The sequence below is a fragment of the Peromyscus californicus genome, unplaced genomic scaffold (genome assembly GCF_007827085.1).
Source record: "Peromyscus californicus insignis strain IS unplaced genomic scaffold, ASM782708v3 Scaffold_5__1_contigs__length_169319896, whole genome shotgun sequence".
In the NCBI taxonomy this organism is placed as follows: domain Eukaryota; kingdom Metazoa; phylum Chordata; class Mammalia; order Rodentia; family Cricetidae; genus Peromyscus; species Peromyscus californicus.
The window spans coordinates 151,390,762-151,413,913 of NW_026294573.1; the positions used below are offsets into that span (position 1 = coordinate 151,390,762).

The 23,152-nt window shown below is 42.2% G+C and overlaps 1 protein-coding gene across 2 annotated transcripts in view; it reads left to right on the forward strand.

The window, feature by feature from the left end:
• Window positions 1–2,986: 2,986 nt before the first annotated feature.
• Window positions 2,987–23,152, forward strand: part of Nbn (nibrin) — a 36,864-nt gene continuing 16,698 nt past the window's right edge. The window contains exons 1-8 of one of the 2 annotated variants that reach the window (XM_052718486.1): window positions 2,987–3,160; window positions 6,943–7,076; window positions 8,564–8,712; window positions 9,033–9,192; window positions 10,133–10,236; window positions 13,936–14,053; window positions 14,979–15,172; window positions 19,005–19,102. In XM_052718486.1, the coding sequence (XP_052574446.1) occupies window positions 3,124–3,160; window positions 6,943–7,076; window positions 8,564–8,712; window positions 9,033–9,192; window positions 10,133–10,236; window positions 13,936–14,053; window positions 14,979–15,172; window positions 19,005–19,102 (994 nt within the window). In that variant the 5' untranslated portion in view covers window positions 2,987–3,123. Of the gene's footprint in view, window positions 3,161–5,151; window positions 5,217–6,942; window positions 7,077–8,563; window positions 8,713–9,032; window positions 9,193–10,132; window positions 10,237–13,935; window positions 14,054–14,978; window positions 15,173–19,004; window positions 19,103–23,152 lie in introns of those variants that run through there. The other variant, XM_052718487.1, reaches the window with a different exon arrangement.

Consider the following 23,152-nt stretch of genomic DNA (forward strand, 5'->3'; position numbering starts at 1 on the left):
GCTGGTGGGAGTGCAAACTTGTACAGCCGCCTTGGAAGTTGATTTGGTGGTTTCTCAGAAAACTGGAGATCAATCTACCTCAAGACCCAAAGGACACTTCATCAAACCACAAGGACACTTGCTCAACTGTGTTCACAGCAGCTTTATTTGTAATAGCCAGAACCTGGAAACAACCCAGATGCTCCTCAACTAAAGAATAGATACAGAAAATGTGGTACATTTACACAATAGATTATTACTCAGCTGTTAAAAACAATGATATCGGCAAATTTGAAGACAAATGGATGGAATTAGAAAAAAATCACCCTGAACTCAGACTTAGAAAAAGACAAACTTGGTATGTACTCACTTATAAATGGCTATTAGCCGTAAAGTAAAAGATAACCATGCTACAATCCAGACTCAAAGAGGCTAGGTAACAAGTAGGGCCCAAGGTGGGGATGCATGGATCTCCCTGGGAAGGGGAAATAGAGGAGATCTCCTTGGTGGACTGGGACCAGGGGGGCATGGGAACTTGAGGAATCAGGGTGGAGGATGGGCGGAGGAGGAAAGTGCTGAGAGAGATGGCTGGAAAGTGGGGCTTTACAGAGTTGGGTAGAAGCCTGATGCAAGAGAAACTCCCATGAGTCTACAAAAAAGGCCCCATCTAAGAGTCCTGGCAGCAGTGGATGCATCGCCTGAACTGGCCATCTCCTGTGATCAGATTGGTGACTACCCACTTGTCATCAGAGAGCCTTCATCCAGTGACTGATGGAGGCAGATTCAGAGACCAATGGCCAAACACTGGGCCAAGCTCAGGGAGTCCTGCTGAGGGAGGGAGGAGGGATTGTAGGAGCCAGGAGGGGCAGGGACATTGCAGGAAAACCTACAGAAAAGGCTAGCCTGTCTCATGGGAACTCACAGAGCCTGGGACTGGCCCAAGCCCTCTGCATATACGTGACAGTGTGTAGCTGGGTCAATTTGTGGGATTCCTAACAGTGGGAACAGGACTGTCCCTGGTGCTTTTGGTTGGTTCTTGGGAACCTATTCCTCAGGCTGGATTGCCTTGCCCAGCCTGAATACGGGGTGGAGGTGGGGGTGCTTAGTCTTACTCCAACTTGATATGCCATGCTTTGTTGACACCCATGGGAGGCCTGCCCCTTTCTGGGCAAATACAGAGGAGGAGTGGATGAGGGCAGGGCAGAGGGGAGGTGGAGGGGAGGGGATGGAAGGAGAGGAGGTAGGGGAGACTGTGGTCAGGATGTAAAAGAAATAAATTAATTTTAAAAAAAAAAGAATGATTGCTAAGCCAGAATGATGTGACAGGAACGGGCACTCTTGTAATATTTCTTTCCTCATGGTCGCCCATGTTGTAATTGTTTAGCAAGCTGAACAAGAAAGCAACTACCTCAGGGGGAAGAAAAGGAGCGGCGAGTTGAGGTAGCACTTCAATTGTCCTAATCAAATATTGTCTATAAGTTACAAAAGTACTAGCTAATGTTTTGGTTAGTTTTATAAAAAACCCAATATTCAGTGCCTTGTGTAAGTTTATGACATTTCATCTGGATGAAGTCAAGGCTCATAGCTTCTGGGGTAGGGAAAGCGTTTGAAAAGAGTCATCAGTCCCTCCAAGCTTTACAGTATACTCACAATTAAGAACAAAAAGCTTAGCGATTTAGCTGGGTCTGGTGGCACACACCTTTAATCCCAGTGCTTGGGAGGGAGAGGCAGGCGCATCTCTATTAGTTCAAGGTCAGCCTGGTCTACTTAGAGAGTTCCAGGCAAGCCAGAGCTACATAGTAAGACTGTATCAACAAAACAAAATAAAATAATAAGAAACTTAATTTTCAGGCTCAGGTCTTTTTGTTGTAAATCAAAGAAGAGGCTCCTTCCCCTTTCTTCCCTTGTCCCTTGGTGTAAACAGGTGACTCTCAATCTAAGCCTTAGATTCTAAGTTTCTGGGTTTACAGATTCTAACAACCACAGACCAAAAATACTATTTTAAAAAGTATTTCTTGCTAGGTGGTGGTGGCACACGCCTTTAATCCCAGTACTTGGGAGGCAGAGGCAGGTGAATCTCTGTGAGCTCGAGACTAGCCTGGTCTACAGAGCAAGATCCAGGACAGTGAAGGTTACACAGAAAAACTCTGCCTTGAAAAACCAAAAAAAAAAAAAAAGTATTTCTGCTAAATATATATAGATTTTATTTTTATTATTGCTATCAAGCACTTACATTTTATTATACACCATATGTAATCTAATAGTCAATTACAGTATATGGGAAGATTATTGTGCTATTTATTTATCTATTGGTGCTGAAGATCAAAAGCAGTGCTTCGTGCATGCTAGGCAAGTACTGCATCCTCTGCCTGTATCTGTAGCAGTTCTATACTTTGGCCTCCAAAATCCCTTGACCACTCTTTGCTGCAGTCTCTTTAACACCTTTGCAGTCTTTCTTTAATCCACACACACACACACTTACTGTATGATGTGTGACGTGTGATCACAAAGTTATTATTAGCAATCACAACTGGAATTAAAAAAAAAAACCTGTTTGCCAATGATCAACTACTAACAAAATTGGGACTAATTGGCAAATTGCAGCCAAAGATACCAATTCAGCTTGTTTATTTATTGCTATTCAGTAAATTATGACATTGTGGAAAGACACAAACATATGTTTCAGGCATAATGTACTGAGGAAACACTGGAAAAGTTTAAACATAAAGTTGGCTTTGGCATGAGATCTTCATTTTAACCTATACTACCACAAATGATGCAAATTAAAACATTTTAAATACAAGGGAATAATATAACTAACCAGCACTTTAATGCATTTAATTTAGGATTCACATTACTTTGGAGTTTTTAAAACACTATTATAGTTTGTAGATTAAAGCGTGAAGTGAGATTGGATAGTCACACCCTTTTAACCGGACACTTTCCGCACTGCTCCCTTTTGACCACCAGGTGGCGCCCGGCGCCGGCGGCGCGCCCTAGACTCCTTCCCGCGTTTCCGAAGGACTTGGCGGAGTCCTGGGAGCGCGCACGTCCCGGAGCCCGCGCCAGTGCAGCCCGGTGGCCGCGCACGCCGGACAGCCGCGGTTGGCGTGGCACGCCGCGGGGTTCTGAGGCGCAGGACCCATGTGGAAGCTGCTCCCGGCCGCTGCTGCGGCTCCAGGTAGGCGCGTTGGGGAGGCGGTGGGGAGCTCGTCCCGGGAGCGGCTGCGGGGAGGTGGGGGCCGGGAGCTGCGGAGCGCGCTTCCGGTCCGTCCTGCTCGCCTTCCGGTGTCGCCGAGGCTTCAGACCCTCGGAGGACGCGGCACTGGGTGTTGGGAGCCCAGCCGGGAGCCAGGTTAGAGCCCCGCGTAAGCCAGGCGGTGAAGTGTGCCTACCCAGGTTAGACCGGCTCCGGCCCGGCTGCGAACCCGGGACAGTTGAAGGCCTGAAGGGAGACATAGGGCGGGGACCGGAGACCCAGCCTGGAGCATGCTTGTGGAGAGTCACGTGACACCACAGGAACACTTTCAAGTTTTGTCATTCCCCCCCCCCATACTATCAGAAGAGTGGGGAAAAGTCCCCCACCCACCCACTTTACGCAGCGAGAAGGTTATCACGTGCGAAGTGGTTGTCGCCATATGTAGTCATTATTGGTGGAGGAAAGGTTAAGCACTGGCCTGTGATTGGATCTTGGACTCAGGGAAGTTAGTGGGAGGCATTTTTCTAACAGTATCATGGGAAATAAAAAGTCAGAAAGATTATCGGTGTGGGTTGGCGCACTGCAGAGCTAGAGCCCAAATTTGTGTGGGTGAGCAAGTAGGACTCTGAGTAACGAGCCCGAGCCTAGCTGGCTCTATGGGTTTCCGTGAGAGATCAGAAAATTTCTAGACGTGGTGGCGCATGCCTGTGATCCCACGCTTGGGGGGGGGGGGGGCGAGGATCGGGAGTAAAATTATCCTCAGATCCTGTCTCAAAACAAATAAACAACTCAGACTCAAACTGCCAGACTCAAGTTTGAGTGATTGAGGATTCGTGAATTGCTTGTCACCTTCAGCCGGTAGCTTCACACAACACCTTGGTCAAGCTATAATCTGTACACAGAAAATGGAAATAATTTAGAGAAACGCCGTCATTGAGTTTTGCCTCAGCAGTTGCCTTACTTGGGCAATATAAGGAGACATTTACAGTTTAAGGATGCCATCTAATCGGTTGGTGGTCTGTGACTGGCTGATACCTGGCTTTCTGTTCGAAAACTGTACTTTTAGGCCATAGTTTGGTATTCACCCAAGCAGCCTTAACCCTTCATTAACAGATGATAGCAGAGTAAATATGCTTCTAGAATCATTGGCAGGGATGCATCTCAGCATCAGATGGAAGCTAAGGGATTAGTTTTCAAATTAGTTGATCACCTTTGTGTTGCATCGTAAACTAATAGAACATTGTTCTTCCTTGTAACTGTCCAGGTTACAAGGTAAAATGAGTGTGGTGGTGCCTGCCTGTAATCCCAGCTCCTTCCAAGCTGAGCCTGGGCAGCATAGTGAGACTTCCTCCCATAAATGAAGTAAAACGAACACAAATCTCATTGACAAGTATAACTCAGGAGGTTTAGAAAGGATGCCAAGGTCCTTTTCCTTTTTGTCTTTCCTGTTTGTCTAGTTCTGAGACTACTTTACCATTCTCAGATAGAAGCCCATGCACCCAGTCTGCACAAGCCTCCAACACATAGGCTATTACTCCAGCAGTCGAGAGTTACAGCTGTTTTGTTGATTTTTTTTGTTTTTGTTTTTTTCCAGACAGGGTTTCTCTGTGTGACAGTTCTGGCTGTCCTGGAATTTACTTTGTATATCAGACTGGCCTTGAACTCATTGAGACCTGTCTCTGCCTCCCGAGTGCTGGGACTAAAGGCATGCACCACCACCATCACCACCACCACCATTACCCTTTTTTTTTTTTTTAAATATTTTCTTCACTGGATTTCACTTCACTTTGAAATGCTACTGTTAACAGTAAAACGAAAGTCTCTTAACTGCATAGTTGTATCTAATCTGAACTTAATCGTATTAATCTATATTTTTTTTTCCTGGTCCATTGAAACATCTTTTAATTACTGTAGCTTTTTGGCATGTTTTGCAATTTGATAGGGCAAATTCCTTTAACATGATTAAATTTCAGCTGCCCTTCCTGAGGATCTGTGTTTGATTCAACAGTCTGTAATCTGACACCACCCTCTGGCCTCTGTGAGTACTGCATGCATGCACTACACAGACATTCAGGCAAATGCTCATACACATAAAATAAAAATAAGTAAAAATATTTTTTCTTGCCAGCTTTTTTTTTCTTTTTAAAAAAAAAAGGTCTCGCCGGGCAGTGGTGGCACACACCTTTAATCCCAGCACTCGGGAGGCAGAGGCAGGCCGATCTCTGTGAGTTCGAGGCCAGCCTGGGCTACAGAGTGAGTTCCACGAAAGGCACAAAGCTACACAGAGAAACCCTGTCTCAAAAAACCAAAAAAAAAAAAAGGGGGTCTCAGCTATATCAGCTGGCTGGCTTTGAACTTACAGAGATCTGCCTGGCTCTGCCTTCTGAGTGCTAGGTTTAAAAGTGTGCCAACTTGTCCATTACCTGCTTTAATTTTAAGATATTTTCCTAATGAAGGTTTGAAATCATTTAATCAACTCCAAAATCAGTAGTGTGATTTTGTTTTTGTGGCACATCAAATTTATGTTATATTGGAGGGAGTATTGATTCAGTATTATTTTTTTCGATTGGAAAATGATAAAGGCTTCCATGTTTTTAGACAACGTCATGTATCCTTCTGTGAAGCTTTGTTAGGAAAAAAACACATGTGGGGCTAGAAAGGTGGCTCAGTACTTAAGACCATTTGTTACTCTTGCAAAGAACCCAGGTTCAGTTCCCAGCATCCACATGGTGACTCATGACCATCTGTAACTCCAGTTCCTGGGGATCTGATGGCCTCTTATGATTTCCAGGGACAACAAGCACATACGTGATTGTAGAGGGTATGAGGTCCTTGTGCGCATAGATAAGCACTAGGGAAAACAGGAGAGTTAAACGCACAGGCTTGTCTCTTCAAAGGAAGGGGATGTTTGCCTGTCTTCCAACTGGGAAAGGATGTAGTTCACACCCTGCTGATCTTTTGCTGCCTGTAGGACTAGGCTTCACCTGAATCCCTCCGACTATTATGTTTGTTTATCCCAGAATTTTCCCCTAGATCTTGAGCTTTGCTTCCAGTCCGTAAAACCCATCCTTATACGAGATGCCACGTGTCCAGCAGCCTCCGTAACTTGTGTGCTATCTTAGGACCAGGCCAATCCTGACTCCCACAGGCCTTGTGTTTATCTCCGTCCTTCTCCCTAGATCCTTATCTTGAGCACTGTTTCTGCATCAACAGGGCCCGTCTTTATGGAAAAGGTCATATGTACCTTGTAAAGAGTTTCAGTGTAAGCACGTCTTAAGCTTTGTCGTACACATGGGACTAAGTTGTTGTCGGGATCACTTTTTTCCAAAATTGCGCTGTGCTTAAATATGGCTAAAATAAACTGCCTAGAGTCAGACTGGAGAGGTTTGAACCAGCACTGGCTAACTAAGTCAGCTGCACCAAGTTTTGTTCTTGTCTCTCCGTGGATTGTTCTGCTGCCAGCCATAGAGCTTGCAGGGACCCTCATACATGATGTACATACACACATACGTAGAGGCAAAACACATGAAATAAAGCCACCAAAAGTTTTTTAAAGAAAAGGGAAAAAACATTTGATATATATGTGTGTGTGTGTGTGTGTGTGTGTGTGTGTGTGTGTGTGTGTGTGTGTATACACACATTATGTCAAGTTGCTTAGCATTTAAACAGCAGAAGTGTGATTTATTTGTAATACCTGTACAATATGTCCTGTGCCACGAATGTATGTGTGTACCTTATATTTATTTACTTTTGTTTTCCTCTAGGAGAACCATGCAGACTTTTGGCTGGCGTAGAGTACATTGTTGGAAGGAAAAACTGTGCCATTCTAATAGAAAACGATCAGTCAATCAGCCGAAACCATGCGGTGCTAACAGCAAACTTTCCTGGAACCAGTCTGGTATGCTGCTGACTTTATTTTCTTGTCTCATAAGCAGAAAGCAGATTAGACATTTTGTCTGTCTGTCTAAAATGAAAAACAACACAAGAACCCACATGTAATTAGCTGGGATTCTAGTATTTATTTTGAAATAGGAAGCTCTAATTGAATAGTTTACTTTTTTTGGGTATTTTTGAAATTCAGAGAAAGTGTTAGAAAACATTTTGTGGTAGTCTTTTGTCATGGTGATGAATACCTAAGGCAAACAGTTTACGTTAATTCTAGCTCAAGGTTTCCATTTGTGATCTCTTTGCTGCATTGTATTGGATCTGTGGCCCATGCCGTACATCATTTAACACGTAATAGGAGGCTGCTTCCCTCTTGACAGCAAGAAGCAAACAGAGCAAAAAATGGAGTCTGAGAACTCTTTCCAGGCTCACTTCCATAAACCTTGCATCCTTCCTCTGGCCCCATAGGCTGATAGCTAAGCCTTGAACTCATGGGTCTTTGGAAGACACTCAGATCCAAGCTGTAGGACGTTTACTGAATGTATCAGTCACGTGCCAATTCTGGAAAGACAACAGTGAACTACCTTCATGACCCACAGTCTTAAAGGAGTTTATGCAGCTGTGTGGACACTGACATTTTCAGGGCAGGGATTGATATATTTTACTAGGGACTATAACTGGCTTGTGCCGTTTTGCTCCTTTGAATGCTCTGGGTGTGTTTCACCACAACCATGGGTGTGGAAGTGAGTTTATTTAACCGTCAGTGCATATGTTAGTACTTGCAGCTTAAGCCATTATTTTGCACAGGCTAAGTTTATGTAAATGCTGGATGCTCAGAGAAATTCAGATTTCAAGTCTGTTCTTTTAGGAATAGAGAAAATGTTTATTATTGAGATTCCTCTAGAAAAAAGTAAAATACTTACATTCAGTCAGAAACTCTAGCCTTTAACCTTATGTTCTCATCAGATTAGTTTTTTTTGTTTTTTTGTTTTGTTTTGTTTTGTTTTTTTTGGTTTTTCGAGACAGAGTTTCTCTGTGTAGCTTTGCGCCTTTCCTGGGACTCACTTGGTAGCCCAGGCTGGCCTCGAACTCACAGAGATCCGCCTGGCTCTGCCTCCCGAGTGCTGGGATTAAAGGCGTGCGCCACCACCGCCCGGCTCAGATTAGTTTTTAATGGAATGATTTCGATAGCGTAAAAAAATGTATAGGAGAGGATACACCTGATATGTTAAACACAAAACAGACTGTAACAAGCAAACAAACAAGCCTCAGAAGAATGAATTGAGGGGTTAGGGAAATCCACACTGTCTTAGTAATTCTTGGCTTTAAGAAATGACCTTAGGGGAAAATATGAATTGCTAGTTGAGTGATCATCCCCCGAAGGCAGCCTGATCATCTACTTAGTTTTGCTTACCCAGAAAGTTACTAATCTTATGAAATCTACCTTGTAATTAGAAAGTGGTTAAAGACTTTAAATCATTTGTTGATTTTTCTTTTCAGAGTCAAACAGATGAAATTCCTATACTAACAATAAAAGATAATTCTAAGTATGGAACCTTTGTTAATGAGGAAAAAATGCAGAATGGCCTTCCCTACACTTTGAAGACAGGAGATAGAGTTACCTTTGGGGTATTTGAGAGTAAATTCAGGTAAGAAGTTGATGTAAAAGCCACAGCTTTCTTTGGAATTCCAGAAGAGACTTTATGGACGATGAAGTGAAACCGCCGTGGCTGAATGAGTTGGTGTGGGCCCTGAGAGTCCTAAGGGCGGTCAATGTTTGAGTCCTCATAGGTGACATGGAATGCCAATTTTTGGTCCTTGCTTTTTCTTCATTAGGACTCAAGATTTAAGAAGTGATAATTTCTTAGGAAAAATACATTAAGATTAAAATGACTGATATTTTAAAGTCCTGTAAGTTGCTGCCCCCAGAACTACGATCTAACTTTGTGTGACTTCTTTTCATTTACAGAGTGGAATACGAGCCTTTGGTTGTTTGTTCTTCTTGTTTGGACGTCTCTGGGAAAACGGTTTTAAATCAAGCTGTATTACAGCTCGGAGGACTCACTGCCAACAACTGGACAGAAGAATGTACTCACCTTGCCATGGCGTCAGTTAAAGTGACCATTAAAGTAGGTTGGCAGTCTTCATGTGCAGAGCAGGCTCTGTCAGCCTGCGTCACTAACGTGATGCCCACAGACTCACAGCTGTCTGCTCTGGTTGACGTGTGACTACCCATTGCTTGTACTTAGGCTCGAACGGCTTTTCCCTGTTTATTGTCCCAGAGAAGCAAAAGCACGCGAATTCCAGTTCAGATCTTGATTTGGCATTTTCAGAAGGTTTTATGTGGAATCCATTTGATTGCGTAGATCATGTTTGCAGTCTAAAACAGAGTAGAGTTAAAGTGCTTGACACTGTTCAAGGTTAGCGTCTCCCGCCTCCTCTGTCAAGTCCGCCTTCTCCTGCCCCCACACCATCTCAGGACGCACTCCTGTTTCCTGTGGAAGATTATGTTCACAAAGACTTTAGAGTTCTTGTAGTTGAGTATACCTGAGTGAGGCTCACCAGCCTCCAGTTACAGTAGTGACTAAGGACTTCTTGTAGTTGAGTATACCTTAGTGAGTCTCACCAGCCTCCAGTTACAGTAGTGACTGAGGACTTCTTGTAGTTGAGTGTACCTGAGTGAGGCTCACCAGCCTCTAGTTACAGTAGTGACTGAGGACTTCTTGTAGTTAAGTATACCTTAGTGAGGCTCACCAGCCTCCAGTTACAGTAGTGACTGAGGACTTCTTGTAGTTGAGTATACCTGAGTGAGGCTCACCAGCCTCCAGTTACAGTAGTGACTGAGGACTTCTTAAATCTGAGTGCTTATTAGTGGTTTATGTTCTAACCCTGAGTTGTGACCAAGTACTGACTTCTGCTTTAGATTGTGTTTCCTTTATCCATTTAGGACTTTGAAAGGAAAAATAGTGTAGAACCACCTCTTTGTAGTTTATAACCTACAGCTTCCTTTTAAATAAGCTGTTGTATGAATATATGTATTTATAGTTACATGTGATTTTTCTATTTTAGACCATATGTGCACTCATTTGTGGACGTCCAATTGTAAAGCCAGAATACTTTTCTGAATTTCTCAAAGCTGTTGAGTCTAAGAAACAGCCTCCAGAACTTGAAAGGTATATAACTTACGTTAAATTTAATAAAATAGAGCATAGAAATAAGTAGGCATTGGCTTTACTTATATTAATTCCATGTCAAATATTTCCTGTTGCTATGGGACAAATCTTAAATAAGTGTTATCGACACTTATTGAAATACTTTTAAATAACAAAACATGAGGACAGTGAATGACCCTGAAGTGTGGTCAGAAGAGCACACGTGACAGTACCTCGCGTCATCGGGGCGGAAATCTCCAAAGCTTGAAGCCACAGAGGCCAGGACTGTGGTCTTAGTTGCCTCATTTCCAAAATGCAGCGAAGCTGGAGGTGGAAATCATTCTGACAGCCCCAGCGTTCAGCAGGAGGCTAAGGCAGAAGGTACCAAATTCACCACCAGCCTGGAGTGCATGGTGAAACCCTGAACTCAGCTCGTCCAGCTTAGTGGCTGATGCCCTTGTACACTGACACATCCCTCAGCTCTGTTGTCTTGAGACAGGGTCTCCTGTGTCCCAGGCTGGCCTTAAACTGTGTAGTCAAAAGATGACTTGAACTTGTGATCATGTTGTCTTCAACTCCTGATTGCTAACATTACAAATGAGTGCCACAGTACTCAGTGTATGTGGTACTGGGGAGTGAACCCAGAGCTTCTTGTATGCCAGGCAAGCACTCTACCAATTGAACTATATCTTCAGCTTTGGAGAAAATTTTTTAATTAAATTTTTAATTAAAATGTTTTGCAAGTTATAATAATTTTATTGGTAATTGGTATTTTATAACCAATTTTAAACTACCTGATTCAGGCCATTTTTCCAATACATATTTTTTTTATAGCCCTGGCTGACCTGGAGCTCAAGTCTGTAGACCAGGCTGGGCCTTGAACTCACAGAGATCCAGCCTGCCTGTACTTCCTGAGCATTGGAATTAAAGGCATGTGCCACCACACCTGGCTCCAATACACTTGTTTTAGGGATCATTTATGCCCCATGTTAAATGGTCTTTAAATAAAAAACCTAGTACCAGATATTGGGGTAAATACTGAAAGATCAGAGACAAAGGAACAAGCCACTGCCGCATCTTACCTCTAGGACTCCTCAGCCTGAAAAAGCCTCAGCTGATAGGCCTCTAGCCAAGCCGAAAAAGCCTGCAGCTGAAAGGGACACTTTTGCCAAAGAGCCTCTAGTTCTGTCTCCTCACACCTTACATACCTTTCTCTGCCCAGCTATATTACTTACTTCCTAGTGCTGGGATTAAAGGTGTGTGACTTCCAAATACTACTGGTAGCGAAGGCATGAGATCTCAAGTGTTGGGATTTAAGGTGTGTACCACCACTGCCTGGCTCTTCTCTCCTAGTCTGAATCAATCTCATGTAGTCAGGGTGGCTTTGAACTCAGAGATCCAGGTGGATCTCTGCCTCCTGAGTGCTAGGATTAAAGGTGTGTGCCACCACTCACTGGCATCTGTGTTTAATCTAGTGGCATGTTCTGTTCTCTGATCTTCAGGCAAATTTTAGTAGGATACATAATATATCACCACTAAGGTGTCTGTGTTTAACAGTAGCCAAAAATTAGAATCTTCTGGGTTTTTTGTTTGTTTGTTTGGTTGGTTGGTTGATTGGCTTGGGTTTTTTATATATATAATTTTCATCTAGGAAATTTATTTTCTAATCTGGTTAACAGGTAACACAATATTTTGGATTCTGGTCAGTAGTGGATGGTTCTCAATCTTGAGTCCTACAGCCCTGTGAGAACAGCTTCAGGAAGCGTCCCTTATATACTTGCTTGGTCTCAACAAAATCATACTCTTTCTCCCTCAGAAGTCCATCTTTGCCTTTGGGGAGTCCATGAAGTCCTGTAAATAACAACTCTGACTACAAAGCGTGAACCGTTGTTGATTCCAGTGTGTTTTAGGTGCAGGGTAAATGTCCTGTTGTTTGGAGCTTTTAGAGTTAGCTGTTGAATCCTCCTTTTATTCTGATTTCTGGCTATTAACACCCATGACCACAGTGAACAGCTTTACTCTAGGAAGACTTTTGAATAACTCCTAACTTACTATTAACTTCAAAGGCCTATTGTGTCAGTGTTTTATACTGGCAATTGGCAATCAGTGTTTCATATCAAGAGCTGGGGATGGTGGTACAGTCCTGTAATCGTAGCACTCAAGAGACCAACCTGTATAGCAAGGTGAGTCCAGCCTGTGCTCTATAGCAAGACACTGTCTTAGAAAAACACCAAATAATCAAAAAGTATGTAGTCATTTGCCCAGTAGTAGGTCCTTATACCTGTCTGCGTCTATTTAAGACTGAGTGCTCGGTTTTTTTCCTCATTGTATAGTCCTGGCTGCCCTTTCAAAAGACCCTGGGTTTCGTTCCAGACCTAGATGGTGAATTCACAGCTGTCTGTAACTCTAGTTGGAGTCCACACATGGTACACCAACATATGTATTATATATGTATATATATGCAAGCAAACACTCAAACATAAAGTTTTTAAAAAATTATTAATAGAAATGAATATGAAAGGGATAGCAAATAAACTGTAGTGACTTGATGTCATAAATGCTTCTTTTAGTCCTGAAAAAGTATGAATAGCTCTGAATTTAAATCAGGGCATGCTATGGTGTTATTATGCAGCAAATGCTGTCTTGTTTAGTACAGTTACATCTGCATTTTGCAGGTCATCAAGGAACAGGGTAAGGCAGTCACCACTGCATGGACCTGATATGATTTATGATTCCCAAAGTACTGGGAATAGATGGAGTGAGTTTTAGAAGACTCAGTGTTGAAAAAGATTGTTTAAGTGTATCATGTATATTCAAATAGGAAAGTCTACATTGTGTGTGTCTGAATATAAGGAAAAGAGGGAGTTCCCTTTCAGTTTGTACAGAACTCTCATGTTGTAACATGTTCTCTCAGTTACTTTATTTCAAACATGACTCTCAGTGTTGGGAGAGTCTCCATAGATCTCTGGCATTCATATATAACTTGCCGGCTATGGGAAGACTAAAGTCTGCCAGCCCTTTCCACAGCCATTCCTGTGCAGTGTTTACAGAGAGAAATCTTGGGAGATGAAGCGGTATCTCCTCTGGAATAAAGAGCATGCTTGCTGACAGCCCACTGTGGACTCACAAATGCTGTGTTCCTTACTGTGGAGCACAGATGATCACGTGTGCTTTCTGTACATTCTCCAGAAGAGATCTGCCACAAACTACCTTTCAACCTTATTTTTCCTTAGTGTGTGTCTTGTTGCAATCATACCCCTTAGCGTATTTATTTTAAGAAAATACAGAGGCATTTGGTATAATGCATGGAACTGATATCATATTTTAGGAAAAGGCATCTAGATACCTTTGGTAATTTTGTTTCAGATAAAGCTTTACCAAGAAAATAAAAAACAAACAAAAACCCCGAAAATACTGGTTTTTGTTTGCTTCTTCTTGGTTTTGTTTTGTTTTGTTTGACAGGCTCTCACTATGTTGCCCTTACTGGTCTCTCGTGTTGTGATATGTTCTATCAATTACTCTAGTTCATAATGTAGGCCAGGTTAGCCTCGAACTGATTCTCACTTCTCCTTCCTGGAGATACAGATGTATGTCATGGTGCCTGGCTCAAGTAATATTGGAACTCAACCTTTTTGGTATCAGGTAGTCACTTGATTCACAAATTCAATAGTCAGCAGAGAGAAGAGTATGTAATTAGAGTGTATTCTAATTATTTTATAGTTTTTACCCGCCCATTGATGAACCGACTATTGGAAGTAGAAGTGTCGATCTGTCAGGACGACAGGAAAGAAAACAAATCTTCAGAGGGAAAACATTTGTGTTTTTAAATGCCAAACAGGTAATTTTAAAGCTAGAATACACTAGTTTTCTTTTTTTTTTTTAATTGTATTTATTTATTTTTTGTGTATGGATGTTTTGTCTGCATGTGCATCACATGCCTTGTACCCTTGGAGGTGAACATCAGATACCCTGGGACTAGAATTACAAACAGTTATGAGTTCCACCCTTACGGCTACTGGAAACCGAACTCAGGTCCTCTGGAGGAGCATCCAGTGTTCTAAGTCACTTAGGCATCTGTCCAGCTGCCACATTAGTACTCTTATTGGCAGATGTTAGGGCTTTTCATTTTGGGGTTTGTGTAGATGTGTGAAATAAGATAAAAAGCTGCTTATGTGCTAGAACCTGCTCTGTTCATGTAGCTGATTATGGTTTGTTTTTTTTTTTGGAGGGGTGGGTTTCAAGACAGGGTTTCTCTGTGTAGCTTTGGAGCCTGTCCTGGATCTCACTCTGTAGCCCAGGCTGGCCTTGAACTCACAGAGATCCGCCTGGCTCTGCCTCCCGAGTGCTGGGATTAAAGGCGTGCGCCACCACGGTATTTCTTAACACTGCCTAATTGGCCTGTTTATGTGAGTACTATAGTGGGAGAGAGAGAAAACATGTAAGTCCTAACTGGCTTAGCTAACAGAACATTTGTGTTCCAAAATGTGGATTTCGGGAGTTTGTGTTGTAGTGGCAAAATCATGCAAGTGAATCAGCCCTTGGAGAACTGTGGGAGCGTGATGAGAAAACAGTGTAGTGAGCGTGAACTGTAGGTGGGGCCGCTGAACTAGGGTTTTCAAAGTGGAAGCTCAAATTGCCCACTGGGAAGTAGGATGAATTCCTCTCTCTTAATTGCCAAGTCCAATTTGTACATAGTGAGAATGTGCTCCAAAGCCTCACTGCAGCTGATGCTTTGCTTGGTGAAATGTTTCTTCCATTTCTAGCATAAGAAATTAAGTTCAGCAGTTGTTTTTGGAGGAGGGGAAGCCAGACTGATAGCAGAAGAAAATGAAGAGGAAGAGAGTTTCTTTTCAGCTCCTGGAATTTGTGTTGTCGACATAGGAATAACAAATACACAGATCATAATTACTGACTCCCAGAGGAAATGGATTCATTTGATAATGGATGTGCTTCAAAGGTACATAATCATTCTTCACTGGTTAAAAATGCAAGTAGATTTTATATGCAGCCCAGTAAATGTGTACACAAAGGTTTGTCATGCGTGTACTTAAGAATTGTGCTTTGGGGTGCTAGGTGTGGGATATCTATGTAATTTTATCTAGATATTGTCTGCCTTTTGCTCCTTTAATGAAATTTAAAGAATTTACTTTGTGTGTGTGTGTGTGTGTGTCTGTGTGTGTGTGTGTCTCTGTGTGTGTGTGTGTGTGTGTGTGTGTGTGTGTGTGTTTTGTTTTATTTTATTTTGAGACAGAGTCTCACTATGTAGCTCTGGCTGTCCTAGAACTTAATATGTAGACCAAGCTGGTTTTGAACTCACAGAATACCTGCCTCTGCCTCTTGAATACTGGGATTAAAGCAATATCCATCAGCTTCTTAAACTTAATGAACTAGTAGTTTTTATGCACAGTATATTGAAGCTGGGGTTAAAACTCAAAAAGTAAAATACTTTCTAAAAGTACCTAGAATTTAAAAGTTTTCCATTCATAATTACTTGTACTTACACATTACATATACTAGTATATGTAATTCCATATATATGTATGCCTATATGGGAAAGTATACATATACTTATATGGGCTCGTATGGAGAAGTAGGGAAAATGTCAGCTGTTTTCTGTTGTTTTGCTTTGGATTTGTTTTTGGTTTTGTCTCAAACCTGGTGTGTAGCCAGGGATGACTTTGTACCTCTGATCTTTTTGTCCTACCTCCTGTATGCTGGGATTACAAGCTTAAACCACCATGCTGGTTTATGTTAGGGATCAAACATAGGGTTTCATGTACTAGTGATAGGCAAGTACCCTGCTAATTGAGTTCCTCTTCTTTCTTTCTTTCTTTTTGGGGGAGTGGGGGTGAGTGAGGGGGACAGGGTCTCACTGTGTAGCTCTGGCTGTTCTGGAACTCACTATGTGGGCTAGGCTGACCTCAAACTCAGAGGTCTACCTGCCTCTGTCTCCAGAGTGCTGGGATTAAAGTCATATACCAACACACCCCACCATAGTTAGGCCTTTTGACTGCTGGTCTTTCCTCATAGAAGGACCCTCAGTGAGTATCTAGCTGCCCCTCCCAGCCAGCTATAGCTAATCCTGCACTAATTGAATCGGGAGGGTTGTAGTTGGAGTTTTCCTGCCTGGCCCACAGTCAGGACAAATCTCTGTCACCCGCCAGTCCCACAGCCACTCAGACCCGACCAAGTAAACACAGAGACTTATACTGGTTACAAACTGTATGGCCGTGGCAGGCTTCTTGCTAACTGTTCTTACAGCTTAAATTAATCCATTTCCATTAATCTATACCTTGCAACATGGCTCGTGGCTTACCGGTATCTTCACATTCTGTTTCTCATCGTGGCGGCTGGCAGCGTCTCTCTGACTCAGCCTTCCACTTCCCAGCTCTATTCTCCTCCCTGTCCCACCCACACTTCCTGCCTAGCCAATGGCCAATCAGTGTTCTATCTATTAACCAATTAGCAACACATTTGCCATACAGAACATTCCACAGCACTTCCCCCTTTTTTTTTCCAAAAGGAAGGTTTTAACCTTAACAGTAAAATTACATACAATTTGGGAATTTGGGCGTAGCTTCTCTTACTACTTCCTGCTGGAGGGGGGCGCTGTATCTTATGGGGAAACAAAGAAAATTTTAGGATCATGGAGTAGTCCGTGAGGCTGTATCATCTGAGCCAGTTGCCTTGAAACGGTTCTGGATGTTGGATCATCTGGGCCATGGTGTCATCGGAGACCTTTCAGGGGGCCTTGGCTGGTCAAACCTGATGTGTCTTAATCTGGAACAAATCCATAGCCTTTGGCTTTCTGTGGGAACAAAAGCAGAGTCTCCTTTCCAAAGTAACATATCCTTACATCTAAATTTTGAAGTCATAGTATCTTTAAAATATACATTTTGGCATAACTCAACAGCTTTTACAATCAAATGTTTTTCTGCAGTTAAAAATCCCAAAGACAACACAATCCAGATTCTCTGTGTAATATTCATCTTTACGTGGCTTATTTTATATATTAATTTTACTGTCTCTTTAAAGACTTTATTTTTTAAAACTATGTATTTGTTTCTATAACTCTATATATCACCTTTTTTGTCTCTTTCAAGCCTACGTATCTTTTACACACATTGTAAACTATTACATCTGAATCTGTCTTATTGTGAATCTATTGCCTTAAACTGCAGCAGCTGTGGCTGCTGGCTCCGCCCACCTCAGCTTCCCAACATGGTGGTGTTACCTTTTCCACCAGCTCTGGGAGCTATTGTGGGTCTATGCTTTTAGCCAAGCAGTGTGTAGTCCAGAAACCTCCCCTTTTGCTCTGCACCAGCAAAGGCTAAATCCACCATGCAGCTCAAAGTGCCACTTGCAAAGGCCTCATTCCCGCCATAGGCAGGTCGAGCACGCACGCTAGGAACCCACCAGTAGCTCAAACCAGCAGCTGCCACTCATTTGTGAGAGACAATTAGGAACTGTTCTCAGCTCCGTCCCAGAATCTTTTCTCAGGTTTTAGGTGGAAACTCTTGCCACCACGTTGGACGCCATTTGTAGTTGGAGTTTTCCTGCCTGGCCCACAGTCAGGACAAATCTCTGTCACCCGCCAGTCCCACAGCCACTCAGACCCGACCAAGTAAACACAGAGACTTACACTGGTTACAAACTGTATGGCCGTGGCAGGCTTCTTGCTAACTGTTCTTACAGCTTAAATTAATCCATTTCCATTAATCTATACCTTGCCACATGGCTCGTGGCTTACCGGTATCTTCACATTCTGTTTCTCATCGTGGCGGCTGGCAGCGTCTCTCTGACTCAGCCTTCCACTTCCCAGCCCTATTCTCCTCCCTGTCCCACCCACACTTCCTCCCTAGCCAATGGCCAATCAGTGTTCTATCTATTAACCAATTAGCAACACATTTGCCATACAGAACATTCCACAGCAGAGGGTAGAGGATATAGACTGGGAAAGACAGTCTTGACTTTTCATACATCTCTTCTAGCCCTAAAGTCTTATTTTTAGTACATTTATTGTTACAATTATACATGCAATAGAACTCTAAATTCAGAACACATAAAACATGTCATATAATTCAGACTACCACAACCATTTAAAACAACTCTTCAATGAACTAAAAGGTGCTTTGTAGCTTAAAATTTAAGTAACAGTTTCTATATAATGTTTTTAAAAATTATACTAAGTATTCTGTTTTATAAAATCATCCATATTGTAGAATAGAGCAAACAGAGTCCCCATATGACTCTTGAATGAAGTACTTTGAGCCAACCTACAATCCCGGTACCGTCAGTGCTGAGGTAGGAGGATCACGTGAGTTGACGAGTTTGAGACTAGTCAGTTGCAGCATAGCAAAACTCTGTCATCTCAGTTCCCCACAAAGATGCCTGAAAGACGGACGGTGAGTTGAAGTTCCCCACCTCCTTGCTGTCTTTTCTGCTGGGGATCAGTGTAATCATAGATTTGTATATGAAGGTCTGGTTGTCTCTAAATAGTACTATTTGCTCATTCTGAAAATTATCCTAACAGCGTAGAACTAGGAAGACTTCCTCCTTTGCTGTAGCCCCTGATCTTATTGATGATGTTAACTGGGTTGCTGGAAAGTGATGGCTTGTCTACAATATTGCTCTAGTGAGGAATTTAAAAATACTTTCCACATTTCAAGTTCCGTCCATACCATAGTGTCTTTTTGGGAAGAAAAATAGATTTGTCAGGCTTAATATTATGTTAATGAAAGTTGTTAGTTTTAGTGTATTACTATATTTAAACTATTTTATTCTCGTAGGCATGGTCTTAGACCTATTCCTGAAGCAGAAATTGGATTGGCTGTTATTTTTATGACTACAGAGAATTACTGTAATCCTCAGGGCCAGCCTTGTACAGGTAAATAAGACATTTTATTGATGGTTTAGAAAATGTATGTATGTATATATTTATTTATATGTGTACTTTACTGTTGTACTTGTGAGATGTGGCCATACCTTCTTTTAGAACTCATCTATTTATACATTCACTCATTTACTCATTTAATACATAGTTCTGCCTAATACTGGGTGCTGCTCATTAGTGAGTAAAGTGAGCAGGATCGGATTCAGACTGTGAACAAGCACAGTACACACTGCAGTTCAGGACAGCTAAGTACAGAGCTGACCAGGCTGTGTGACTCTACCTGGAAGTGTGCTGGCCTGACCTGTCTTCAGAGAAGGGTTCACTGAGAACATGGCATTCGAGTCTCCTGTAGCCTGACCTGCTTATGCAAGGCGGTGATGTGGGGATCTGACATAGAATTCCAGGCAAAAGGATCAGATGGCTCTTGTGTAGCAAATAGATTTTAGGGGTTCAGAGTGGAAGTGCAGACTTAAGTAGAAAACTATTGTGGAGCCACTCAGAGAGGGCCGCTGGTATTCCTTTGGTGTCCACAAGTTCCACCAAATTACCGATCCAGTCAAAATTATTCAGTTAAAGATACTTAGAATGGAGGCAGGGAATCATAAATTCAAGGCCAACATGGGGCACATATGAATTCCAGGCTAGGCTAGACTATATAGCAAGACCTCAGTTTTAAAAAATTTAAAAAAATAAAAAAAAAACCCAGAAAGTTTTATGTCTGTATGTATCAGTTTCTTTTTCCTGACATTAGTCTCCAACAAACAGGACATTAATTGACTTAGCATTTTCAGTGTAAGTAGTCAGGATCTGATACATCGATACTGTGCCACTTTTAACAGAAGGGACTTGAGCACCTTGTATTTTTAGTATCCATTGTGAGGAACAGTGTCTTGGAATACTGGACACCTAGGGATTACTGTATGGTCCCATACTTGTTTTGGAAATAAGTTGATTCATCTATAATTATTATTTCTGTCTTTAAAGAGTTTTTGCTTTTATTTTTGACATTATAATATAGTTACATCATTTTTGTCTTCCCTTTTCTCCCTCTAAACCCTCCCATATACTCTTCTCTGCAGTCTTTCAAATTAATGGCCTCTTTTTTCATGAATTGTTACATGCATATATGTATATGTACATGCATACATATTTCTAAATATAACCTGTTCAGTCTAGTAATGTTACTTGAATGGTTTCAGGGCTGACCACTTGGTACTGGATAACCAATTGTGTGTTTTTCCATAGGGAAGACTGTTTCTCTCACTCTCAGCATTCCTTGGTTGCCTGTAGTTCTTTGTGTAGGATTGAGGCCTCATGGGCCTCCTCCTGACCACAGCAGCTTGCCTCTTGTTGCCCTTATTCAGCTCATGTGTAGGCAGTCATGTTGGTGAGACTTTACAGGTGCAGCTTCCTCTGTCACTAGGAGATGCAGTCTCACAGCAGACTCCTTGACCATCTGGCTCTACAGCAGTCCTTCTCTTCTGCGATGCCCCTTGAGCCTCAGGTGCAGGGCTTGCTTAGATGTGTCCCTGGGGACAGGGTGCTTTAGACAGCTTTGCATTTATTTTTCCTGATAGCTTTTCTTTGCCTCCTTTCGTGAGCAGTTATTGGACTTTCATATTCCTCACTTACACTTGTGGCTTCCTTTACAATGTAGCCTACTAAACAATACCCGTGAAATTGGGTGCTATAATTTAATGTGTTTTGCAACCTCAGTTTAAATGGATAGAAATTTTAAATTAGAGTTTGGAAGGAGTGAGCCACCAAGGACTTAAAGACCAGGAATCAATTAGGTGTATAGACTATCAATAATACTGATTAGTAATGAATTACTGTTGCCTGTTGCAATAATAGAAGCTAAAGTAAGAATTTTACATGCATCATTACATTTAATTTGAAACAAAAGCCTGTTTTAATATAAGATGTTTTATGCATTGTATAGGTGAGGGAACTAATGTGTAGAGAAGTTAGCACGTGAACCCGAGTTCACAAACCAGACGATCCATTCAGACTGATTCTTAGGTCACAGCTGTTGGGACATTGCACTGCTTGGTTTCAGATGCGTGAGTGAAGTATGTTTGTTTCCTCTCCCACTAAGGAAGTGTCACAAACATACAGTTTGAAGTGCTTGGGAAGTTTTAAATATGTCACCTAACTTCTTTTACTGGAGTTCTGTTCTGATTCATATTTTCCCAAAGTTTATGACTAAAATTCTCAGAGTTTACCCTTAGATTAGAAGCTAGAAATTAGCTGGGCGGTGGTGGCGGTGCACGCCTTTAATCCCAGCATTCGGGAGGCAGAGACAGGCGATCTCTGTGAGTTCGAAGCCAGCCTGGGCTACCAAGTGAGTTCCAGGAAAGGCGCAAAGCTACACAGAGAAACCCTGTCTTGAAAAACCAAAAAAAAAAAAAAGAAGAAGAAGAAGCTAGAAATTAACTCTTCATTCTTCTAACAAGAAAACTGATAGAGATACTTAAATATCACCACATTTTTGGTGAGACTATCCCATCCTATCTGTTAGAAATCTAGAAGCTGGAGAGATGGCTCAGTGGTTAAGAATACTTGCTGCTCTTCCAGAGCATCCAGGTTCAATTTCCAGCACCCACATGGCAGCTCACAACTGTCTGTAACTCCAGTTCCAGGGCATCCAACACTCTCACGCAGACACACATGCAGGCCAAACACCAGTGCACATAAAATAAAAAATAAAATTTAAAAAAAATCTGTCCAACTTTTTAGAAATAGCACGTGCTGTTTGTTTTGTTGTTATTTTGGGGATGGGGACCAAATTTATCAATAATATAAGACATAAACAATGAACATGAAAACAGAGCTGCATTTAAGTCAGTAGCCTCTCATATCCTAGTCCCTGTTTGTAGCATCTGTCTTCTGTTTCTGCTTGGAACACAGATGCTCAACTATATGTACACTGCAGAAACAGTTTTTACTGTAAATTTGAATTCTTTAGTTCACAATATTCTGGGAAGTGGCCGAGGCACTGGGTGTTTTGATTGGTTGTAAGCTTGCATTTTTATACTGACCTCAGGAGCCACAGGATTTGAATGTCTGGGAAAGAACTGGGCTCGAGGGCCCAGTGTATGAGGAGACTCGGACTGCAAGCTTCAGTCAACCTTGACTCTCCTCTCCGTGTCTCACTGCTCAGATCAGACTCAACCTCAGCCATGCTCCTGCTGTGGCTCTGCTCCTTCCTGTCTGAAGCCACTTCTCTTTTGAGGGCTGCAGTGGTTCCTGGTAATGGTTCTCCTGCCAGACTCATCAGTATGGTCCATGCTTCACTGCCCTAATCGTATCACTGTCCTTTTCTTCTGGAAACTTGTATTCAGCACTCCTTGTGAACGGAACCTTTGTCTAGACTAAGGCTGGCTCCTTGATAGTTACCTGCAGCCCCTCTCCTTCAGTTCTTACAACTTCCTGATGCCTCTACAAAATACTTAAAAGCCTTTTTCATTTTTTAGCTCTACACTTCATAACTTGTCACATTTAGCTCCTGTAATGCCAGGGCTGCCCATCAACTCATACTCGTTTCACACCTGTTTACCTCTCATGGAGTTTTTCCAAGTTGTTTTCTTCTCTTACGACTTTCATACAATAGAAAATAATTGCTCCAGTGACTTTTATTTTTCTCCAACTACAGAGTTTATGCGGTTAACTAATTGCTTGCATGCCTCTTTTAACCCAGAGCATGGTTATTAGCTCATATCCACTTTGTACCCCCTGACAGCAGCAAATGATTTGTAGGTATAAATATTTGTCTAACTGAGTTAGGTTACTAGTTCACAGAGTCATCTGGGCAGTGTGAACCAACAAGCCTTTTCACCGCTGTTTGTGTGTGGAAAGGCCTCAGAGCCATTGGCTCTCTGGATTGGGAAAGCAAGAGGTAGAGCTGGCACTGTGGCTCGCAGGTTGAGTGCCTGCCTGCATATGCCAGGGGCTGGGCTCCACCCTCAGAGACAAGGACTAAACAAATAGACGGTATAAAAGCCGGCAAGTAAATAGGACAAGTATCCTGCATTAGAAAAAGAA